Source organism: Phoca vitulina, unplaced genomic scaffold (assembly GCF_004348235.1).
Source record: "Phoca vitulina isolate PV1807 unplaced genomic scaffold, GSC_HSeal_1.0 scaffold12, whole genome shotgun sequence".
NCBI classification, from domain to species: domain Eukaryota; kingdom Metazoa; phylum Chordata; class Mammalia; order Carnivora; family Phocidae; genus Phoca; species Phoca vitulina.
In genome coordinates, this window is record NW_022589715.1 from 14,592,135 (window position 1) to 14,616,664 (window position 24,530).

Genomic DNA, 24,530 nt, shown 5'->3' on the forward strand with positions numbered 1-24,530 from the left:
AAAATAAACATAAAAACTTCAAAATATCCTGCCATGTGAAGAAGAAAGTTCTTATCTTTAATAGTAATAACTACCATTTACTGAATGTTTACAAGGTACAAAGAACTTTACATATTAATGCATTAACTGCTCACAACACTATTATGAGATAGGGATTTTCACGCCATCTCAGTGAGAAAACCTGAGACCCAGAGATAACATAAGCTAGCGTCAGAACTGGAATTTGAATCCAGGTCTGTTTGACTTCAAAATCAATCTGCATATAAAAATGAGTAGTATAATTGGTATCTACTGCAACTGTCTCCCACCAGTGAGCTACAGAATTAGGGTGGAGGTGTAGTTATTATGAGTGATTGTGAGTGATTAGGTCCATTAAACATTGTGTGTGGATTCAATAAATAAATGTATATGGTATTTCTTATCTATCAATGCAACAAATAATGCTCAAAAAATAACTCAACAAATAATGAATTCTCTTTTTGTGCCAGGTGGGGATACATCAGTGTACCAAACAAACTAAAATACTTGTCGTTGTGGAAATAAAAATTCATTAAAATCGTACCAGAACTGTATTTTTTGTCACCATGCATTTTACCAATTAACTAAAACTGCAGATATAACTATTATCATGTGAAGGCTCAGGAAGAACTTTGCTATTGAAAATGAGTCTTCATACTGGGCCTATATGGAAGCCATTGATAGTATTTAAATAAATGATTGCAAGGACAGAATACATTAGATGAAGGAGGCATTTGTGAGTAGTCAAGTCCAACCCCGCGCTGACAATATCTGGGTCATGGAAGAAATATTGGGCAATCTCCGTTGGGTAATCCTACTCATACATCAGACAGCTCAGTGTAAATTATAATTACTACTTAAGTAAATTAGGATCATAATTCCACCGATGAGAACGATGAGGAATCTCAGGAACACGGTTGGAGGCAGGGAGATGGATTACTTTGTCTCCTGTTTACCCTTTGCCTCTGGGACTCTGAGGTTCCTTCTAAAGCTCTTACAGGAGTGACCGGTTGGTTTAAACAGGGAGCAACCACATTTGATCTATAACTTCAGTCCTCCGGGATCCCCAGGGAAAAGTCACTCTCATTCACTTAGTGCTACTCAAAGGCTGTATCATAGCTTGTTTAACCAAAAGATCCGTATTCCAAGAAATTAAGTGTCAGTAAGGTAGCTTATGGTCTATCTCGTCACTTCCTTACCTTGACCAGACAGTAGCCATGAACTCACTTTTTTACCATCGGTAATTCTTCCAGGTCCTCACACGGGGGGCCGGTGATGAGCATTAGCCTCTCCACATGCCAGCCGAGCTAAATGAAAGTGCAGATCGGTTTAGGGATACGAAAAGTTCTGCACGGCTCTTCGCACCTCGCCACGATTTCCTCATTCCTCTTGCCACCCCATCCCCTGGGTATGAGTACCCTCTTTGTGGCTCGCTCCGCCTCCCGCAAACCTCTACTTAAACTGCAAACTGGTCGAGGCCACCAAACTACATTTCCCATAATGCTTAAGCGCTGACCGGCCTCGCGTGGGGTTTACTCTAAGCTGCCGTTGTAATGAATGTTAGATCAAAGCCCCATTTCCGGGGAACGGCCAAGTTATCGTCCACTTCTGCGTTCAGATACCTTTTCCCCCCTCCACCTGCGATCCCCAGTGTTCGGCGGAGAGGTCTCTGCGGCGGGAAATTCGTTCAGGCGACTGCTATGGCCACCCATTTCCTCTTTGAGCCTCGGCCCTTGCCAGGTCCTCGGGGGCTTGGGAGTGTCATTGGTGGATGACCGCAGCTCTTGCTGCTGCCGCTGTCACCGCGATCATGGCATCTGGCAGCAGGGGCTTGGCAGCCGCCCGCCTCCTATCGCGCTCCTTCCTCCGTGAGTCCAGCCGAGACTCTCTCTTCCAGGCCTCCGAGAGTTCCTGGCCTCGCCGGGCCCAACGTCCTGCTCCAGGCCGCGGCTGGGCCCTCCGGGGCCGGACCTCGGCGGGTGCCTGGAGCCGCGAGAGTGTGGCCCCAAGTCGGGGACCTCCTGGGGTGGAAGGAGCTTTGCTGGATTTGTGGGGTGGGGACATGATCTGGGCAGCTGGCCTAAGTAGCGTGGCCGAGCCAAGATTCGGGTGTGGGAGCCCTGCAAACCTGGGGAATTCTCTGCCCCCCGCGATGATGAATGGCCGGATGGGGGCGGCATCTAGACTGTCCCTATTTGGGAGTGAGAGGTGAGGTGGTCCAAGATTAACTCAGCTGGGAGAGTGAGTGTCTGGATTGAGAGGTAGGAGGAGGAATGTCTCAGTAGCAAATTGCGGGGAGAGGGTAAGGCTGTCCCTTGTTGTTGTTGTTTTTCCCCCTGCAGATTATAGGCTTAGCAGAAAGGTGGGTTCTGCACCCCAGAGTCAGCATAGCTCAGAAGACTCCTGGAAGTTTAAGGTTGGCAGGGACTTTAACCAACTATTTGCAGTGTCTCCACCAGGCAGTGTGAACTCCTCAGTCCCTGAAAACTTAATACCCAAGGTTGCTAGTTTTTGAATAACGCTGACTGTTGAAAATTCTTGCTATGTTCAAAGTCTCTATGTTAGGTAGGCTGTATAGAAAGACTTTGGAATCAAACCAAATCACATTTGAAGTCTGGCTAGTCCCTTACAGTCTGTGTAATAACCCTGGGCACTTTTCTTAATCCGTTTCTAAATTCCTGTTTTCCAGTTCCGTAAAAATAGTATCTGAGACACCATCACTTGTAAGGTGCACCATTATTTTGTCTACTGCTAACAGTAGAAAATGATCGCTAATTAAAATTGTGACATGCCATTAGTTGTCAGATGCTTCCAGATTTAAGAGATGTTAAAAAAGTGAGAAAATGTGCATCTTAGAAATGGTGCAGTACAGGATAATCTGGGTTCACTGTACAGAATAATTGAAACAATTTACATAAGGCATGTGTGATGTAATACACACTGAACTAAAGTTAGTTTCCTTCTCTCCTCCTTTCTTACACTTTACTCCTAATTCTGTTTATACTGAATATTGGACAGACTTAATTCATTTCTTGAGAAGATCACATTCCAAAAGTGTGCAAGGATAAGTATGCACTCAGTAGCTGCACTTACTTACCAGACCACATGAGGACAGACATTTGGCTAGATAACTTTGGCAAGTAGGAAAAAGTTGGGTTTATTTGGGAAAGTTTTCTGGAGATTATTATTGTATAATTTAAAGGACAATTGAAGGCGGCCTAGGCAGAAGGGAAAAAGGGATTTGTTATAGTGATGTCATTCTCGCCTGGTGTCCTGCTCATCTGAGTTTCTGAAAAATCCTAGCCTCAGATAGGTCTGCTATCTTAGTAGGAGGAGAGTCTAGAGAAGTGTCTAAAGAATCAGGATCTTTAATCTGCCCGTAGCAGTATTTAGCAATCCTTTTCTCACAGAACTGGAAGTTCTTTTTTCCTAGACTCTCAGGAAATAATTAGGCCTTAAAAGATCATCTAGTTTAGCTTTCTGTTGCTGGAGTGGTCTTCATTTATCCTAATCATGTGATTAATCTGTTATTAAGGGTCTAAGAGGTCTGAGATCCAAACCAAATTATCTCCTGTATTAGAGGGCTTACAGACTATGGTGTTTAATGCAGAAAAACCTCTAAATCCCCCAAATCTTCTCTTTCTCATGCCACATGTTTAAGCCCATTTCCACTCCCACTAGAAAAACAGCCACAACAATATCACCTTATAAACTTTTTTAAAAAAGGGTGGTCACAAATTAACTCTGAGGTTAGTAATAGACCTGGAGATGGCTAGGGAATTTTGTTTCCTCTGTTTTCTTAAGTTTCAGTTGATGGTACATTTGTGCCAAAGGTCACAAGTGTTGCAATAGTGATTTGAGTTAGAAAAAACAAAAAACTCCAACACTTGTAGATGTCTTCCAGAGCCCTGTTGGAATGTTTAGAAATTTTTGAGCCAAGAAACCAAACCAAACCAGTTTTATAGTTTATGAAAAAAGGGAAAGAGTCCAGTTGAAGTAGGGAGAGAAAATAAAATGAGAATAAGGAAGATTTCTTCCCTGAGAAAGTTTAAGGATTTTATAAGCACACTTGAAGTTGAGATTGTAAAATTTTTCAAGAAATATAGAGCTATGCAAGGTCATTTTAAACATAAGCCAGGAATTCCTATAAGTTAGGTCTTGTAGAGTAAGTAGGGAACAAGAGCCAGTATTTTTGAGCCTCTCAGTTAGGGTGTTTTAATGCCAGAAAGTGAACCTTACAATCCATCTGGTCTCATATCTGTTTGGCAAATGAGGAAATAAACCCAGAAAGTTTCCTGGCCAATATCAGAATGGGTATTAGACCTCAGGTCTTCTGACTCTGCAGTATCCTTTCTACTAGTACGTGCTATGTGATACTGTGAGTCTCCTTTATTGAAGTTCTGGTCTTTCTTTTTCATTCTTTATTTCCTTTTTGGCCACCTTGTTGTTTTGTTGAGGTGACTACCCTGCTCAAAGGTGCCACCTGTCTTTTCCATATGTTTGCTAAGTTGTGTAGGCCACTTTTGGAATCAGGCATTTAGAAGTGTAGTTGGAAAGGGGACCCTCAACAGTGATGTTTCTGGTACTACTGTCTGTTGCCGTTGCATCCAAGAACCAAAGCTCTGTTTCAGAAATCCAAAATGGTCTTGATCTAAATGTACCAGTGTAACCATGAGAAAGCAATTTGACTTTCTCACCTCAAACTCATTCTTCTATAGAAACATAATTGGGGATGTTCAAAATAATTTCTGTAAGTATAGGAGAACAATTTCATTTTACCAAAGGACAGGAATGTTGTTACTATAGACCCACTTTTTTTTACATTATAACACTTCTAAAATTGGGATGTGTCTTATAATTGATGGTATCTACAATAAATTGGCAGCATTTTTTCTTTCTTACTAGTACTTACTAGTACTTCAGTGGTGTTTTAGATTTGATGAAATATGGCACTTTTGGCCAACTAAGCTTCATTTGTAAGTAAATAGTAAATGAATATATAATTTTGCATTTGAATAGTGGATTGTTTGGGGTTTAGGAGTAAGTGGCTGCTGAGTTACTCTGCTGTAAGGTTCTATAGGTAGGGACCCTGATAGCCTATATATATTATGTATATATAATATATGTAGTTAATAAGTAACCATTTATTAAACTGATGAGTACATGCAAGAATAAATGACTAACAAAGATACAGTTTGTGAGGTGACGTTGGAAGAGGAGTATTTTCATGAACAGAGTCTCAGATTATTGGTTGGGAGCGTGGTACTGGTCATACAAGGCTATGGTTTGAGTCCCATCTGGGCACGTGCTCTCTGGCCATGCCTCCCATCATGCATCCCACAGCCATCTCATAAATGCTGTGGTACTGTCTTTGGGGAAAAGGACTCAGCATGTGGCTAACAGATACAAATTTATCACCCTTCTCGAAGGCACATGTCTCTCACATTACTCAGCCTCTTTCCTTCATAGCCTTTGTTACGGTTTGCAACTTCTGTAGTTTTGTGTTTCTTTGTTTAATATTTAGCTGTTTTACAGGGTAGGATGCTTCATGTGGGTAGGACCTGAGTCCATCTTGTTTGCTCTTGAATTCCTAGTACCTGGCAGATAGCTTGGCACAAAGAACACCTCAAAGCAGTGTGGTCTTTTCATTCTGCATTGGTAATGATAATAGATAGCTAAAAATGAAATAGCATTCGCTGTACCCTAGGCATTGTTCTATGTGCTCTTTATGTTACGAACTCATTTAATTCTCATATTGCCTATGAGGTACATAGTATTACTATTCCCATTTTTTTTTTTTACAGTGAGGCTGCACCTTTAAAAATGTTTCATATGGTAAAAATTTACAAGTATATGTGTACATACTACATACTATATGTAGACATGGATTAGTATATTTATAGATAAACATAGGATATGCATGAGGACATATATAAAACATTTCTCGTTGGATTTTTTTTTTTTTTTTTTTTAGAGGGAGAGCGAGAGAGAGAGACGGAGGGGAGGAACAAAGGGAAAAGTAGAATTTTAAGCAGGCTCCATGCTCAGCGCAGAGCCCAACACGGGGCTCCATCTCACAACCCTGAGATCATGACTGAACGGAAATCAAGAGTCGGATGCTTAACTGACTGAGCCACCCAGGCGCCCCAACGTTGGACTTATTTTAAAATATGAATTATATGTTCTCTTTTTTTAGGAAATGGTTAGTTTACCTTTGTGTTCTTGTAGGATGTGAACCCAGTAGTGGGAACATACCCACTACTTTGCTACCCAGTTTACCCAAGGCATCATATCATATCAACATCACAGAATCCTTGTGGGCAGCTGTTATTCCATTTATAGATGGGAAGTCTGAGGTTAAGGTTGATCAAAAGATCTGTCTCAGGTCTGTGGTTGGTGAGCAGCAGAGCATAAACTCAGGCCCAGGCCTGTCTGATTCCTCAGAGCAGTTCTCAGATGCTCCTGGGATACAGTCCTAAGGTTAGGCTGGCTGATTTCTAAGAACTGGAAGAGAAGGCTATACCAACACATGCCCTGCAGGTGGCCCAAGGTGTGGCAGCTACAGCCTTCATCACTGGGAAATTCTTCCTGGTGTCCAACCTCAGGCCCTTCTGCTGCCCTAATAATTAATTTAAAATGCTCATTTTCTTAACAGTAGTTAAGTTAGATATCTCATCATCTGTTGATTTATCATTTATCTGTCTTTAGTTTTGTTTCTTCTTCATGGACTTTATCTTGTTCTTCCGTTAGGCTTTGGGCTCTACCTTGTTGGCACTTCATGTTGCCCAAGTTAGTTCCTTGTCTGTTCTATGTTATGAAAACACTTCCTGGTCTGTCACTGCCTTAACTCTCCTGTTGTGAAATAGTCCATTGGTATTACATTACTGCTTCTGGATTTTATTTCTTTTTTTAAAAAAAAGTTAGTATGGAATTTGTACTAGATTAAGATAAGAGCTTTGAGCACTGCTAATAGCATTTAGGGCTGTACAATCTTTCTAAGAATTTTAGAGAAACCTATGATCTGTGCATGTATAAAAGTGGATGTAGGTTTTTCTCCTAAGGGGGAAAAAAGAGATGGAACTTACGACATTTAGCTTGATATAAGGGTGTTTTTTATAGACTGTCTCTTGTCCTGAAATTCAGTGAAACTCAGTTTCTTGTACCCTGACTCCGTAAGGCACTAGGGGAGACGCCATGGTGTACAAGACATGGGCCTTCTAACCATGGTGTTTATAGTTAGAAGTTCTAGAGTATTTAGATGATACTTGAAATATCTTGAACTAAATTTAACCCTAAATAATTTTTCTTAGAAATAATGCAGTAAACAAAGTAACAAAATGTGTGCAACCGTCCACATACAGTGTGTGGCGTAAGTATTATATACCACATGGGAGGGTTTGCAGGTTCCATTCTTAATCTCAGATCCCCTAAACACCCCCCATTATATTCACAAGTCATGAATGTCATGTGAAGATTTAAGGATTCCTCACTGTGCAATGTTTTACTTAAATGTGAACTTACATAAATTAATGCCAGTGAAATTCTCAGGAAATTGTTGAGTACAATGACTCTGTCATTGAAACGTGAGAGATATTTACAAGATAGTTTGACCACTATTATATGCCCTATGTTCTTGATTTTAACTTCACAGAATAACTTATTCTAGTTACTTGGTAGTTTTATCATAGAGTCAGGCTTGTATTTAAGACCAAAATATGATTGAGCATCTTTTAGCAGTGGACAGATAATTGAAGATTTGTACTGTAAACCACTTTGCATCCTTCAGCAGAAGTGGAAGAGGCTATTTTTCATTGCTTAAGGCATTTGGTTTGGGTGGAGAGGAAATCAAGTAGGGAAAGAAAATTCAGAGCTGGTCTGACAGATTTAATGTTTACAGCAGCTACCAGCCCACATGAAAGAGAGCGATGGGATTGTGGGAGGGAAGGTGAAGAGGTGCAGGGGTGGGGTTGAGAGGCTGCTTTCTTGGGGAGCCTCCAACCTCTGAATCTGGACCTTGCATATTATAAAGTAGGGAAGAATGAGGAAAGTGATACAAGTAACTTAGAATTTGGTGGGTTTGACTTGGAATATAAGCGTATTTTGCATTATTTCCATCCGAAAGCTGTAGAAGAGGCAGAAATTAAGGTGAGGAGAATGATAGTGGACAGCCAGCCCGTATAGTTAGGTCCTCCTCACAGCCGTGGGAGCTGGGAGAGTGTGCTTGCTGTAAGGACCAGAGATAGGGCAGGTCCATCTGGTGTGGGGCGAGTGTCTGGGACTAAAAGAGCCATTTGTGGTGATTATAGAGTACCATCATGGCTTGCTGGGGCGCTTCAGGTTTTCCTTTGGGTTTCAGAGGGCATTTGTAGGACTGCTAATAGCATTTAGGGCTGTACAATCTTTCTAAGACTTTTAGGGAAACCTCTGATCTTTGCATGTACAAAAATGGATGTAGGTTTTCCTTTGGGTTTCAGAAGGCATTTTTTTTCTTAAAGATTTTATTTATTAGAGAGAGAGGGGCAGAGGGAGAGGGAGATGGAGAAGCAGACACTCCACTGAGCAGGGAGCCCGGCGAGGGGCTAGATCCCGGGACCCTGATACTATGGCTTGAGCCGAAGGCAGATGCTTAACCCACTGAACCACCCAGGTACCTCAGAGGCCATTTTGACTGCTAGCATTTCTCATTCAGTTGACCTACATGTCCTAGAGCAGTGTTTCGGAAAAAGAGGAATATAATCGGTTCCTTATCTAGGACCTTCTGTGACATGTTGATCTTTACCATACAGGTGCAGGTGGGTCAGTTTGGTTGATTTGAGGCCAAATTGGGTTGCGTGGGCTAGGACGAGGGCAGAGGTGAAAGAGAGTTTTTAGTTGTGGAGAGATTACAGCCATGGGCAGGAACTGTACAACCCTCTTTACTTTCTTTAGGAGGTTGGAAGTCAAGTATCAAGGATTTTAGGAGGGAATTGCTGGAAGTCTAGGGCTCAGTTTGGAGATAGCCCCAGTAAGGAATCCATCCCTTAACCCTACCCTCTCTGACCCTCTACCCCTCAAGCCCTCCCCCACCCCCAACATATACAGACTTACTTGGAATAGGAGAGTGTATCTGTCCCAAATGTCCAAGGCCTATTCCTACCACAGTTCTTTTCACACTGTGCACTTATGGCCTGTTTCATGTCAGTTCAGGTAGATTATGATTTCCTTGAGGGCTCAGACTCTCTTATTCAACACTTTATCCTTGATACTTGGCATTGTGGTTTGGCATAGGTGTTCCCCGATGTTGATTAAATAAACGAATGATGACAACTCCAGGAACTGGGATGTGTGCTTGATTATTCCAGCATTCTCTCATTTCGGTACCAGTGATACCTGGTCTGGCATCCTATAGGTTTCTTGTCAGGACTAAATATGATCAGGAATTTCTTATGTTTGGATATAGTTTTTTGGGTTTGGCCCAAAGGTGATGATAGTCTATTAGTTCTAGCTTACCTGCAGCTAAATCTGTGTGAGCCTGTGCTTATATGGTAGATGGGTGATCACACGCACATGTGTGCACACATGCACACACATAAACATGGCCAGTTTCCCTAGATCGACTTCCCCAGAGGTTTAGAATGTCAGGGTCACTGCGCAGGCTGAGCAGTACCAAAGGGCTAGGAAACTGGAAGGTGAATTGCTAATCATCACACTTCCTGCTGCAGTTTTTATGGGCACCAGAGATCTTGGGCTGTGAAGTCCTGAGCTCCAGAGGGTTGATCTAGGAGGTCTGGAGTAGGAGTAGGAGAAGAGAGAGCTCTTAGTTGTTCTGCTGTTGAGCCATGCTTTATGGATGTAGGCAGACCTGTCTTTTCTCGGGGTGACAGGCCACTCTTGCCCCCTGTGAAAGGAGCTGTGAACTGTCTGATTGCTCCTTTCTTAAGAGTGAGTATAAGAATACTTGTGGAGGCCCAACTTTACCTTCAAAAAGCAAGGATTTCCTTTTAGCAAGTGTGGGCTCCAGATATCTTATAATTGGATCTTATAATCAAATCTACTATCCTGTCTGAAAACTCCTGATAGATGGACCATGTATCGAAGATTCTAGGAATGGGAAGGACTGGTGGAGCAGATTCTGCCAGGAAGAGCAGCAGGAATACCTCCACAAGTATAGTGGTTGTGGGTCTCCAGCTGGGAGAAGTAGGAACCACGGGCAAGAATGGTCCTTAAGTGACAACACTGGCTAGGGTGGGCCCTGACGCTGCACATTCCCTTTGTTGTGTCTGCTGTCCCAGGTTCAGGTGCTTAGCTGTGCCCATGTGGCAGGACTTGACCCCCAGGGCCCCCTCATGGCCCCTTGTTCAGCATAATCTAGTCCAAGAATGCAGCTGGCTGTTACCCAGCAGATCTCTGCGCACAGAACACTCCTCTTCCCGTTGGTAAGGGCGAAATCTTGGCCTGTCTTTTCCCTACAGGGGATTCCAAAATTCAAAGTTGTTAGAAGCTGACGTCAACACGGGAGTGGAAGACAACTCAAGAGATGCCGAGAGGGCCAGATACAATCAACTATGGAACCTAAGTTCTGAGGATTTAGGAAGGCATGAGGCAGTGATTCAAGACAGAAAGCATGAATGGACCCTGGACAAATATGTGATGAGACATTCTTTTCTGGAGCTAGCTTCTATGGGCTACCTCAGTGGTAGGAGGAAAGCCTGACACTTGGAAAGGGCCAGGGATGGGCCAAGAGACAGCAAGTTGGGGCTGAAATGAAGGTTTAAAAATAGAGAGTAGCCCACAATTTTAATACATCTATGCCCTACTTTCTACTGACTTTTGAAATACAGTGAGCAGGTATTAATAACTACATGGATTTCTCAGTTTTCATTGAGGTAGGTTGCTGAAAATAAGTTAGATATTTATTACATGTTTTTCCCTTACCTATTTATTTTATTTTCCCTGTTTCATCTATATGTAAGTTCTGGTGTCTTACATCAGAAGAAATCAAATTAAGTAACTTTGGATTATATATTAGACAAGCTTTATCTCTGACTTAAGATTTAATCTTAATATTTAATGTTAACATTTAATATCATTTTAGGGAATGAATTGCAGAGCAGTTCTTACAAGTTCTCCTAAGAAAGTGTACCTCTTAGCTCACCTGTTACTTACAGATGTTGCACTTAAACAGGTTGGGTAAAGGGTGCCTGCCTGGCTTAGTCAGAAGAGCATGTGACTCTTGATCTTGGGGTTATGAGTTCGAGTCTCACATTGGGTGTAGAGATTACTAAAATAAATAAACTTAAAAAAAAAAGGTTGAGTAAATGGACAAAACATGTGGCTAGGGGCGCCTGGGTGGCTCAGTCGTTAAGCGTCTGCCTTCAGCTCAGGTCATGATCCCAGGGTCCTGGGATCGAACCCCGCATCGGGCTCCCTGCTCAGCCGGAAGCCTGCTTCTCCCTCTCCCAATCCCCCTGCTTGTGTTCCCTCTCTCGCTGTCTCTCTGTCTGTCAAGTAAATAAATAAAATCTTAAAAACAAAAACCAAAAAACAAAAAAACCCAAAAAACACGTGGCTATTTAGCAAACATTGTTGGTACAAGTGATACCTAGTTTCCTGTCCCTGGATTTAATTTGAACCATTTGTGTTTGGGCCCCAGTTTTCCTTCTGAGGAATGACAATTATAAACTTAAGCTTTTCTTTAAAAGCTGCAAGATTGTGGTTCTCAGTAAAGAGGGGATTCTGGAGAATAGAAAGGTGTCTTTTTTTGTTTCTCTATTTCTGTAGTCTTTGTGTCTCGTCTGAAGTTGCCATGATCACGATAGCCCCTGTATCAGAGGATTTTCTTTTTTTGTCACTAAGTTCAGTTCATGGTCCAGAAGTTTGGAGAGATTATAATGTGTCATATTTTCTTTATTTTTCAGTGCAACAGAATGGAATTCGGCATTGTTCCTATATAGCGTCCCGGAAACATCTCTATGTTGATAAAAATACGAAGGTTATTTGCCAGGGTTTCACTGGTAAGCAGGTATGTGTCAAGATGTTTTATAAAGATGCGTATTGCAGGTACAGAAACATTTAACTATTTTTTATTTTTTTAATAATCACAAAAGTTACATGATTGTAGCAGAAAAGTATACAGTACAGCAGTGGACTTGTATCTTAGGAGGGGGTTCAGTGTGATAGCCTGTAAGATGAAAATTGTGTTTAAACTTACCTGGAAAATACCTTCCTAGGAGCACTCTTTTTCAGCAAGTTCACCACCACTGGTTTTCCTCCAGCTTTGGAGTAGATTACTGTTTGTTTAATTAAAAACTAGGTAAAGTAAATGGCTTTACAAAAATGTGCCCAGTTAAACACAGATCAGTGTGGGGAAATGCTGCAGCCCAGAGAGGCTCATGAGAACTGAGATAGGCAGAAGAAGCAGCTCGCTGACTTTTCTCACCTTATACTCTCTCTAGGCAAATGGTCTTTGAGGGGACTAGCCGGCAAAATTGCCTGAAGTATTTTAATTTGTTCTCATTCACTTATATTTATTGTCTCTCCCTATTGCTGCTTATGTCATAGAATTTGCTAAGTTTTAAATATATTTGCAATGTGATTCCACAATAAAATGCAACATAAGAGTGTCCTTTCCCTCCTTCCTATCATTTTACGCTGTAATGTATATGCTACATTTATATATAATCTATAAAATAGATTCATAAAAGAAAAATTGAATGTCAAGGTTCTGTGTATTTAAAATTTTAACAGCTTGGCTAAGTTACCCTGTAAAACATTTGTACAGATTTGTAGTTCCACCAAAGTAGATGCAGATTTTTTTAAAACAAAGGAATACTACCAAATCAATTAGAAGATAGCCATGAGACTTAACCCAGAGTATCCCTTTCATTATTAAAAAAAAGCATGGCAAAATAAAAAGTTAATTATTTTTTTGTGTGATTTAAAAGTTAATGATTTTTCTGTCATTAAAAGAATTGTCATGTCCATTCTGTGGTATTTTGGTAATCTAGAGCAGGAGTCTGCAAGTTTATTCTGGAAAAGGACTAGACTGTAAATGTTAGGCTTAATAGGCATGCAGTTTGTGTCACCTACTCAATAGCAGTGTAACAGCAAAAGCAGCTATAGACAATATGTCAATAAATGGGCGTGATTGTATACCAATAAAACAGTTTTTAAAATCAGTGGCAGGCCAAACCCTTTGTTTTCCAAACTTTGATTTATAGGATAATACCCTAAACATCCAAATTTCTGTAGCTTTTGTTTTTAAAGTATTTACAAATTGCTTTAAAATTCTGTAGTTGTTGGGTTTTTTTTTTTTTTTTTTTTTTGGATGAATTTGGTTAGGTTGTTTCATATAAAATGTCCTTTCACTTTTTGACTTTTTTCTGAAGTAATTGGACACCAGAATGTGTTATTTTTCTGAAATAACTAGACCTTTCTTCTTCTATTCCTCTACTATCTTAAAAAAAAAAAAATCCACACCACAAAAAAGGAAACACCCAAAACCTTGAAATTTTGTTCCTAGGTAAAATTGGTTTACTTATTTTGATAGCTATATATTTTATGAGTATCACTTCCACATCTATATATTCTAAAGAAAGTTGGTGCTCATTTAAGATTTGAAGTACATTTTATCATTCCCCTGCCAATTAAAAACATATTCAGTCCCCTTATGGTTATATATTAATTGTGTTAGCATATAATCAAATGTTTGATTAATCCAGATTCTCCACGTAAGTTTATTATATAAGACGTTTTTGTTTGTTTGCTAAGTTTTATATGATCCTGTGACATCTTAACCTTTGACCTTTTTTTTAAAAGAACCATTGTCCATGGTGTAAGCAATATTTGGAACTGTCTCTGCTTCCTGAATTAAGTGATGGTTTGCCTAAATACTGAAATCCAAGGTTGGTTTCAGTGTCTTTCAGTTACCTGCAAGTACATTGTTTCTCATTCACTTTTTTTTTTTTAAGTAATTGGGAGTCTTGTCTCAGATTTGTTAGTTAAGATTCTATTAGTGTAGAGATAACAATGAGGTCTGAAATTTAGAGTTTATCTTCATAGGAAACCTACATTTTGTCTTGTTAGTTCTTTTATTCAGTGTATACATTGTTCCCCATATGAATGAGGAATATTTGTATTTTGGAGTAGATTTCAATAATGCAAATTTTCCAGTGGGTGGAATTTCTTGTACTGGCTTTGAGCTGCTAAAACTATTTTTGTTCTTAACTGGATGGTGATAATGGGAAAACTAAGGAAAATAAGCTTACTAACAGGAAATGTTGTCCTTGCTTAGCCTTATATTAGGACTAAAAAATTGGTCCATTTGAGTTTATCTAACAGAGTAGTGATCTAGGTCAGTGCTTCTCAAACTGTCTGGAGTGAAAGACCAATTTGGGTGTCTGTTTGCTTTTAATTTCCAATCTAATGCAGATCAATATTTTTTGCAAAATACAATAAAAGTTGCAGCAATATCATATTGCTATAAAAAGTTTGCAAACATTCTCACTTTTATTTTTGTTTTTTTAATTAATTTTTCTCTTCTTGTTTTTTCATTCTTTATTCTTCCCCCTCCCTTTTTTTTTTTTTTGTTATTTTTTATTCTTTTTCTTTTTGTGTTTATCTCACTGCAGACCAGCAAGAGTCTACAGATTACACTTTGAATAGCACTGCTTAAAGAGAGAGCATTGGCTTGTGGTTCTTTTCAAAACTCCATCATTGACTTTAGACAAGTTAGTTAACATGCTTGGGGCTAAGTTTCCTATTTTGAAAAACAAAGAAGTTGAATCAGGATATTTCTGAAGTCCCTCTTATCCCCAACTATTATGCCTTTAATGGAACTTGAGTAGTTGGGTCAGCATTTTTAGGTCTCTATAGAATGACCACATAGATCCATTCAGTTTCAACAACTGCTTATTGAGTGTCTACTGTATGTCATGTGTTGGGTTAGGTGCCACCTCTCAGTGAACAAAGTAGACAGAAATCACTGCTTTTGTGGAATTTACATTTTAGTGGCGGGAGGGAGAGAAACATACCAACAAAATCAATGAGTAAATTATGTGGTGTATCTGAAAGTATAAATGCTATGGAAAAAATAAACCAGAGATAGAAGTGTGTGACTGTGTGTGGAGTTGTGGTGTTCAGGATGGGGAAGGGGGGATTTTATGTCAGGTGGTCAGGGGAAGCCTGACCTGAGTCAAGATCTAAGGGAGATGTGGGAGTAAAGCAGGTGGATATGAAGGGAAGTGCATTCAAGGCAAAGGGGAGAGCAAGGCCGTGAGGCAGGAATGTGCCTGTTGTGTGTGGAAGCCATAAGGCCAGTGTGACTGGAGTGAAATGAGCAATGGGAGAAGAGTAAATGAGGCCAGGCAGGTAAGGAGTTTGGATATGAGGATGTAGGTTGAATATTGACTTATGAGGCAGTATAAGGAGTTTGGCTTTTACTGTGAACGAAGTGGAAAACCACTGGAGAGTTATGATCAGAGGAATGATATGATCTTGCTTATGTTTTAACAGGATCACTCTGGCTGCTGTGTTGAGAATAGATGAAAGGGAGCCAGGGGCAATATTCTGTCAAGAGTTGATGATGACTTAGACCAAGGTGGTAGCAGTAGAAGGGATTGAGACATTGTCAATTATATTTTGAAGGTAGGGCAATAGTGTATCTGACGTGAGATAAGAGAAAGAGAATCAAGGATGACTTCAGTGTTTTTGGTCTGAACACCTGTTAGAAGTGGAATTGCCACTCACCAAGATGGGGTGGAGTGTGGAGAGGAGTGATCAGGAATTTGGTTTTGGGCACATTAAGTTTGAGATGCCTACTTGTTCTCCAAGTGGAGATGTGATGTAGGCAATTGACAGTGTGAGTTTAGAGCTCAAGGCAAAGGTCCAGGCTGGGTATGGGGGTGTGTGTGTGTGTGTGTGTGTGTGTGTGTGTGTGAGTGTGAATGGGATGGGTCGCCATATGGATGATATTTATTGCTATGATGAGATCACCAAGGGCACAAATTTAGATAAAAAAAGAGAAGTCTAAGGAGAGGGAGAAAGAGAAGAAAACCAGGGGAGGTGGAGCCCTTGAAGCCTAGTGAAAAATATTCTTTCAATTTATGGAGAAATTTTTGGTTGTCACAACAGCTGATTGGGGTGGAGAGGAGGGTATGGTACTGGAATCTACTGAGTAGGGGCCAGGGATGCTGCCAAACAACACACAAAGCCCGGGACAGCCTCCCATAACAACGAATCCATGCGACCAAATGTCTGTAGTGCCAAAGTTGAGGAGGGAGAGTGAATGGATAGGGAACTACAGGATATTGGCTGGGCAGCATTGAAAACTCACCTAAGATTAGCGATCATTGATTTAAAGTGACACCAGTTAGGGCGCCTGGGTGGCTTAGTCGGTTAATCAGCTGCCTTCGGCTCAGGTCATGATCCTGGGGTCCTGGGATTGAGCCCCGCATCGGGCTCCCTGCTCAGCGGGGAGTCTGCTTCTCCCTCTGCCTCTCTCTCCAGCTTATGCTCTCCCTCTCTCAAATAAATAAAATCTTTAAAAAAAATAAATAAATAAAGTGATTCCAGTAATCAGGGTTCTGTTTTTTCTCCAGCTTCTGCTTGGCTGCACATGTGCAGTCTTATCAGTAGGTAGGGGACTGGATTTAACCAAGACTGGATTTGCCAGATGTGTAAGTTGAAGTGAGAGAGAGCCAGGCTTGCTGTGTGTTTATAATAACTGACCGTGGATTTAAACTGCATAAAAGAGGGATGCAAGGACATCAGGAGTTGACAGAGGAACAGTGAAAAGGAGGTTTTTTTTTAAGTAAACACACGGGTGTTTCTGACCATCAGCCAAATTTGAAAATGGAATGAAAAAAGATCCTCCTTTAAAAAAAAAACACTCCTATTTTGGCTTTGCAGAGGATTATATTGTTTCAAGGTTCAAAGCTGGGTTTAGCAAGTTGTTGGGAATGCTGGATATATGTATCAATCACATTCTGCGAAATAGTTAACCTATTTGTTTTTCTTTTCCAAGTTGCTGAAGATAGCCTTCAGGCTTCCCAGCGTGTCTTTTCTCATGAGCCTTGTGTTTCTTCCCTGTAGGGCACCTTTCATAGCCAGCAGGCATTGGATTATGGCACCCAGCTGGTTGGAGGAACCACTCCAGGGAAAGGAGGCCAGACACATCTGGGCTTACCAGTCTTTAATACTGTGAAGGAGGTAATGAATGGTACTGAGTTTGCTAAGCAAAGAAAAGCAGGAGAAGAGCAAGCCTACTTTGGATAGAGATCTTAATTGTGTCCCTTTTGGGAGAGTCACTTGCTATTTTAAAATCCAGTAACGTAAAGAAGTTTGAATCACTACGTAAAAACCTCTGGGTTCACTTTAGTCACACAGACTCAGGAAGCCTTCCCCACGCCTGTGTCCTTTTGTTTATAGGCATAGATCAGCTGTGAAGAGAAGTGCTGTAGCTTGGCTTCCATTTGGCTCCTCCTGTCCTTACTCTTTGTTCTTCCAGGATGTTAGCAGTGCACAGGTCAGCATCCCTAACACTGCCTGAGAACGGGCTGTTTGCCAGGCACCGTGCCACGTGCTTCATAGACATTGCTTCATTCAGGCTTCCCCACAACCCCCTGAGGTGCAGGTGCTATCCTCGTCCCCATTCTAAAGACAAGGGTACTACAAATGCAGAGAGGTTAAGCGTCCTGCCCAAAGTTCATAGCTGCGAAGTGGCAGACTTAGCACGGCTCAGGGTAAGTAGGATGGTGATCCTGCCTGAAAAAAACCGAGCTGTGAAGTCAGATGGACAAATCACAGAGCCCTAGTCTCTTCCCAAATTGTTGATCTCTTAATACTTTTTAAAGTATTTTGAATGACACTTTAATTCTATGTTACAAAATTAATACGTGCTTATTGTAAAAACTCAGATGATGTAAATGTATGTAAAGTTAAATTTTGTAGTGCTTTCCACGTCTCAGATTTTACCTTTCTAGAGAGCTCATTTAAGCTCCGTGTGTATTCCTTCATTCTCTTTTTACACTTGCATGAATACATAGAAAAATAAGAGTATTATAAAAGAAACTATGGTATAAAATCTTGCCTATATAATAAAAAAGAATCTAGGAAATAAACTTAATACTTGGGACTGATGTATTGATAAAAGATGTATCCCTCCCCCTCTTCTTAAACATAGTTTTAAGCATGTTTTAAAGTATCACATTTTTTTAAAAGTACAAATTTATAGACTTAATCCCTTTTTTAGAATACTAATGTCAAGTTGAAGTTAATTTGTATTCTTGATCCTAAAATGTAGGAGAAAACAAATATTCAAATATGGAATTTTCATTTTACTTTAAACTTGAAAATAGCATGTACTATATGTGTGTATGTATGTTTTAGATGTACTGTATTTTAAAGAGTAAAAAAAAAGTTAAAATCGTATGTTTTGTAAAACAATCATTTAAAGTCTTTTTGCTTTAAATTCTTGGTGTTTCCCTGCACCCCTTAAGTTCTCCTATGGCTGCCTTCATGACCTCAAAATACAGAGAAGAGCTGCTTTCATAATTCCTCTAGGTAGATATGACTTTTTCATGAGCCTTTTTTGCTTTCTTTTAAAGAAAGTTTTTGTTGCTAAGCAACTCATTTATTATTCATCGTGATATAAATAGATACAACATTTGCAGTATTTTGTAAGTTCTCTGACAAATACTGTATTTCTCACCTGTTAGCACTTAGAAAGAGCTTTCTGAATGAGTAGAATGGATACTTTTCATCCTGTACCGCTTGTTAGCACACACCCCGCTGTCATAGTCGGCTTCTGGCAGTATTTGTAGCCTTAAGAGGTAGAAAACTGCAGGATGTATTTTCCAAAAAAATACCTACATGCCTATGATCTGACTCCTTTTGTTTCGAAGCTAGGTTTTGTTTGTTTTTTGTTTGTTTGTTTGGTACCCCCTTCTGTGTTACCACCTTGAACAGAGTTTTTTAAAAAATTATTTTTAACCCCTGGCATTGTTTGTTGATGATCTGTCAGCATCCTTTGACTGTTCTTCTGTCAGTGTCAAGATGCCGTTTTTTATTAGGAATACCATAGAGAAAGCTCCTCGGTCTCTGGGGATGTGGGGAGTCATTCAGGGATGATTCTGAAAGTCACTGTCTTTTTTTATTTCTGCCCCTTCTAGTTGTACCTGTATGCTCCATAGCTTAGTATCTCTATCCATTGTAAAATCCCATGACACAGCCTTCCAAAAGGTTTTGCTTTATATCTTGATTAAGTTGTATTTTAACATTTATAGGGAGGCAGCCTGCTGTCACTGAAAAGAACAGACACTTGGGAATCAGAGATACTTAGATCTGAATCTTGGCTCTGTCACTCACTTCCTAGCTATGTGACCTTGTGTAAGTTATTTACTGTCTTTTGGCCACAGCATCTTGATTTGTAGATGGGGATACTAAGCATACAGGGTTGTGGTGAGGCCTTAACGGGACCTGTCTTGAGCCCTCTTGCAGGGCCTCTCAGAAAACAGGTACTGTCTCTCGTGGAGAGTCAGAGATCACTGACAATCTCAGTCTTCAAGGAGCTTCCATTACATTGGAAGGGATGTGACCACACATGGAGGTGGGTAGAAGGAGACATTGTACTGATATATGTGGAGGGTACGTGGAGACCACGGAGAGAACCATGGTCCAACTGATGGTCTTTAAGTGTTTTGCATTTGTGGGGGGTAATGTAGAGTAGACCCTGTTTGGCCCACCTTCTCATTCTATGGCCATTTATGCATTTGTATTTATTTTTAATTAACATGCATTTAGAGTAAAAATTGTGAGCGTAAAAACCACATCATTTTTGACGTCTCTTGATCATATTTATCAAGCATGATATGTTTTGAAGGGGTGTTTGAGAGCTGAGTTCTGAGGCTCGGCGGCTTACTCATCTCTTGCCTCCTGGGGAGGTATAGGGTCTTTGGTACTGAGTAGGTGATACAGTGTCTTGAAGGGCAACAGAACAAGACATGGCCACAGGAATGAGAGGACACAAACGCACATCAGGCAGTGCTTTCAGCTTTCCTGACATGCAGTCATGTCACCTGAGGGAACCTTTCAATTCAGAGTGGCAGTACACGGAGTGGGGGGCAGAGGGGAGGCCCAGCTTGGTTCTGCTCTTTTCTGACAGCGCAGTGAACTTGCTAATGGGAAGAATGAAGACATCCAGTGTCTCCTGGTGGTGCCCTTTCCTGATCCCAAGACATTATTAAAATCATGGTATTGAATGCATTTTACAGTGTTTACAACGTAACCCGTAATGAAGGGCTTCATGGTTTCAGGCCAAAGAAGAGACAGGAGCGACAGCTTCTGTCATTTATGTTCCTCCTCCTTTCGCTGCTGCTGCCATCAATGAAGCCGTCGAGGCGGAAGTGCCCTTGGTCGTGTGCATTACTGAAGGCATCCCACAGCAGGACATGGTACGGGTTAAGCACAAACTGCTGCGCCAGGGAAAGACGAGGCTGATCGGGCCTAACTGCCCTGGAATCATCAATGTAAGTGTCACAAACAAAAATAGGCCTGGATTTAGGCTTTCACAAGCCTAAGTAGCTTGGAATCAGTCCAAGTGTGCTTGTGTGTATGACCTATTAGTTACTGGTTGTTGTGTGTTTTTTTCACTTTTCTGAAACTGTGATTTCCTTTCCTTCAGCCTGGAGAATGCAAAATCGGCATTATGCCTGGCCATATTCACAAGAAAGGAAGAATTGGTGAGTATTTTTCTTATAGATTAAAAAAAAAAAATTCTTTGCTCTAAGCTCAAAATTCACCAAGAGAATTTGTGACTGTGCAAAACTAATTCATTTTAATTAACTGTAGTGGAATTTACCAGGGAATTCTGTAGTGAATCAGTTCTGTATCCTGAATTGGAGGGGATTAAGAATCCATAATAATTCTGCAGAGTCAATGAAGCTATTTTTTGGAGTTTTTAAAGATTCTTTTCCTGCTCAGCATGCTGTGGATTCTTCCATGTGTTTGCATGTATCAATAGTTCATTTCATTTTACTGTTAAGTAATATTCTATTGTGTGATTCTATCACCAGTTGTCCAAACATTTGGGTTGTTTCCAGGTTTGGATCATTATGAGTAAGGCTAAGGTGACATTTGTGTATAGGTCTTTCTGTGGACACATTTTCATTTCTCTTGGGTAAAATACTTAGGAATAGAATCAGTAAGTCATAGGTTTGAAGTATGTGCAACTTTTTCTGCGAAGTGGCTATTCATTTTACATTTCCACCATCAGTGTATGAAAGTTCCAGTCTACATCTTCACAAACATTAGTATTCTCAGTCTTTAATTTTAGCCATTCTGCTAGAAGTGAAATGGTGTCTCATGGTTTTCATTTGAGTTTCCCTGATAACTAATGATGTAGAGCACTGTCTCATGTGCTTATTGGCTATCTATATATCTTCTTTTGTGAATTAGCGGTTCAGGTTTTTTGCACATTTTTTTATTGGGTTGTCTTTTTATTGTTGATTATGGCAAGGGGTTCTATAAATACTCCTTTGTATGTGCTATATATGTGCTTTGGATATTTTTATTGTTAGTCTTTCTATAATCCTGTCTTCAAATGAGTTTGCCCTCTAGGATATCAAAGACTTTCTCAAAATGTCTTGTGAAAATTCTGCTACTTGTTTAGTTGCTTGAGGAAATAACCAAATTAACATTGTGGGGGTGAAGAGGAACTCATTATCAGCTGGCATAGATGAAAGTCCTGACTGCCTACTTGGCCTTCTCTTTCACCAATCTGGCTGGCATGTTGGGGTACCTCAGTGCAGCCTCCTAAATGTGGAAGTCTAGGAGACCCTTTTGGCCTTTGCCCATGGGAGTGAGGGTGGAGGCACAGTTATTTTCTGTAATGTTCAGTTGATATAGAGTGGTTCTTGTCTCAAAAGTTTTCTGTTTTGGGGCACCTGGGTGGCTCAGTCAGTTCAGCATCTGGGATGCTAGCTTCTTTCACTCCATATCTGGGATGCATGAGGCAAAAGAAAACCCAAGGAGCTCACCAGTGTATCATTCCTCGAGTCTCGAGGTCCCTAGCCACTTTGCCTTCTTCATCTCTTAGTGATTTCTTGTATTTATTTTATATATAATACCCAGGGCTTTTAGTTGTACTTAACAGGAAGAATAAAGGAAAATACTTCTACGTTTCAGAAGCAGAAGTGTCCTTGTGATGGGTATTTTTAAGTGATAACCTCTTATACTATATATACTTTAAGAATGACAGGAGTAATCTACCCTAAAAACACAACTTTCATTACCTTCAGTGTATGTAGTTTACAATTATGTAATTTACATATCATTTATATAATCAGATGAAAGCCCCTTAAAAGAATGAAAACATCCTGGTGTTAGTATTCACTGGTTATTATACTGATGCATCACCAGACTAGAATAAATCAAATAGTTGTTTTTCCCAGTAATCTAGGATGTTGAGTGGACACCTAGACCACAATCGTACCACAAGTATCAAGTAGGAGGAGTGGAAAGGAGACTAGACAATCGTACACAAGATGTACAACTAAGAAATTGCCAACTATACTTTGTTTAAACAAAGCTAAATGTATGAGTACGTAGGTAGGTAGGTATTACCTACCCAACCTTCTCAGTTATGAAAGGTCCCACAGAGGAAGGACTGTAGTAAGGAGACAGTATGTAGATGGAGAGAAAGCTCGGAGAATTAAGGAAAAACTGATGAATGAGGTAGATGGGGGATGGTGGTAGTGATTGTCATTTGTCATGAATTAGGGTCCAGTGATTGAATGGCCTTAAAACTCTTGAAATCAGGTTTGCTTAAGAGGAAGGTTGTACTCCATTGAAGGGTTTTCAGTTTTGAGCCGTTTCAGTATTGAGCTCCTTCTGTGTGGGATCTGTGTTCAATACTGGGAACAGAGGAGTGGGGGAAGCAGTCTTGTTTACCAAGTCCCTGGCGGTTATAGTATAGCAAGGAAGACACAGAATCTTAAACACCATTGGTGGTCTCTTACTGAACTGGATGATGAGAGAACAGTATTTGTATTTGAGGAATCAGGAAAGACTTCAAAGGAAAGTGGCATTTGAGGAGGTGAGGGGCTCTGTTTTAGGCAGAACCTACGTGACTAATTGGGAAATAAATTGGTTTCACTAGGGTAGGGAAATAATGGGAAACAAGTCTGGAGAGGTAGGCTGGCACCGTGCTGGGCTGTGGAGTCGGTGCAGGGTTCCGTGTGGAACGAGCAGTCCTCACCGAGTGACAGCCCCCGCTGTCTGGTGAAGTTAATCTAAGAGAGCAGTCTAACAGTGTTTATAGGGTACTGTCTAGCAGTGCCAGGATACACACACGTCTTTCTATTTGACCGATGGGTGCAGAGAATCTGGTGACATACACCCGAATTCATGGTGAGAAGTTAGGTACTTATGCACTGATCATACACTTGTTGATTTGGATGACAAATTGTGGAATGGATTTTTTTATGTATTTGTATCTGTAACATGATAGTCTATGATATGAACACAATCTGTTATTTTTAAATTCTCTTCCTTTAAGGTATTGTGTCCAGATCTGGCACCCTGACTTACGAAGCGGTTCATCAAACGACACAAGTTGGATTGGGGCAGTCTTTGTGCGTTGGTGAGGGATTTTTGATCGAATCATTTTATTATAATGCAGTATTTTCATTGAATGAGTACAGTAATAATTATTGTTTTGGTTATTTACAAGAGGTTTTGATAATCATTTTATTAAAAAAAGATGTTATGATCTTAAATTTAATTAGCTTGAGTGTGAAGCACCACCGTATATTTTAAAGATTCATGGTCCAAGGTTTGACTGGCATGTTGAGGAACAAGCATCGTGGGACACGTGACCCCTGAAGAACCTTGGTGCCTGAAAACATCACTTCCTTCACTTATTGTGAAGAAATGGTTCTTCACATTAGGGCTTTGGTTGCTATAATTATCATTTTGTTATCATTATAAGCTATCATTCAGTGCCTCCCAGTAACTGAATTCTTTGCCATTTGTCATCTCATTCTTAAGGCAACCCTCTGAGGCACCTCTGAGCTGAAAAGTTGTCCTACTATAGCTTCATTCATGAGAAAAAATCTATGTTGAGGACGGTTGAGCTCCCCAGAACTTCTCTTTTTGCCACACTATATTGCCTATCACTTTTAAAAGTAAAAAGGTTTTACATTTTAAAATAATTTTAGTATTTGTTGCTAGATGCAAGGCAGACTTCTCATTTTTCTAAATATTTCTTGAAATTTTTAGAATAACTTTTAACAGCCTTTCAAAAATAGCTTTTCATAATAAATTATAAAATCAAGCCCTGGACTATTTTTATTAGGATTCAGAACCCTAAAATCAATATTGGAAATAGTAATTGAGCTTCTCTATGTACATTTTTTTTTTTTTAAAGATTTTATTTATTTAGGGGCGCCTGGGTGGCTCAGTCGTTAAGCGTCTGCCTTCGGCTCAGGTCATGATCTCAGGGTCCCGGGATCGAGCCCCGCATCGGGCTCCCTGCT

General features: G+C 40.3%; 1 protein-coding gene across 1 annotated transcript in view; it reads left to right on the top strand.

The window, feature by feature from the left end:
- Positions 1-1,603: 1,603 nt before the first annotated feature.
- SUCLG1 (succinate-CoA ligase GDP/ADP-forming subunit alpha) overlaps positions 1,604-24,530 on the top strand; it is a 31,194-nt gene continuing 8,267 nt past the window's right edge. The window contains exons 1-6 of the mRNA XM_032410574.1: positions 1,604-1,886; positions 11,916-12,019; positions 17,089-17,205; positions 20,310-20,522; positions 20,678-20,735; positions 23,552-23,635. Coding sequence (XP_032266465.1) covers positions 1,790-1,886; positions 11,916-12,019; positions 17,089-17,205; positions 20,310-20,522; positions 20,678-20,735; positions 23,552-23,635 — 673 coding nt within the window. The 5' untranslated portion in view covers positions 1,604-1,789. The remainder of the gene's footprint in view (positions 1,887-11,915; positions 12,020-17,088; positions 17,206-20,309; positions 20,523-20,677; positions 20,736-23,551; positions 23,636-24,530) is intronic.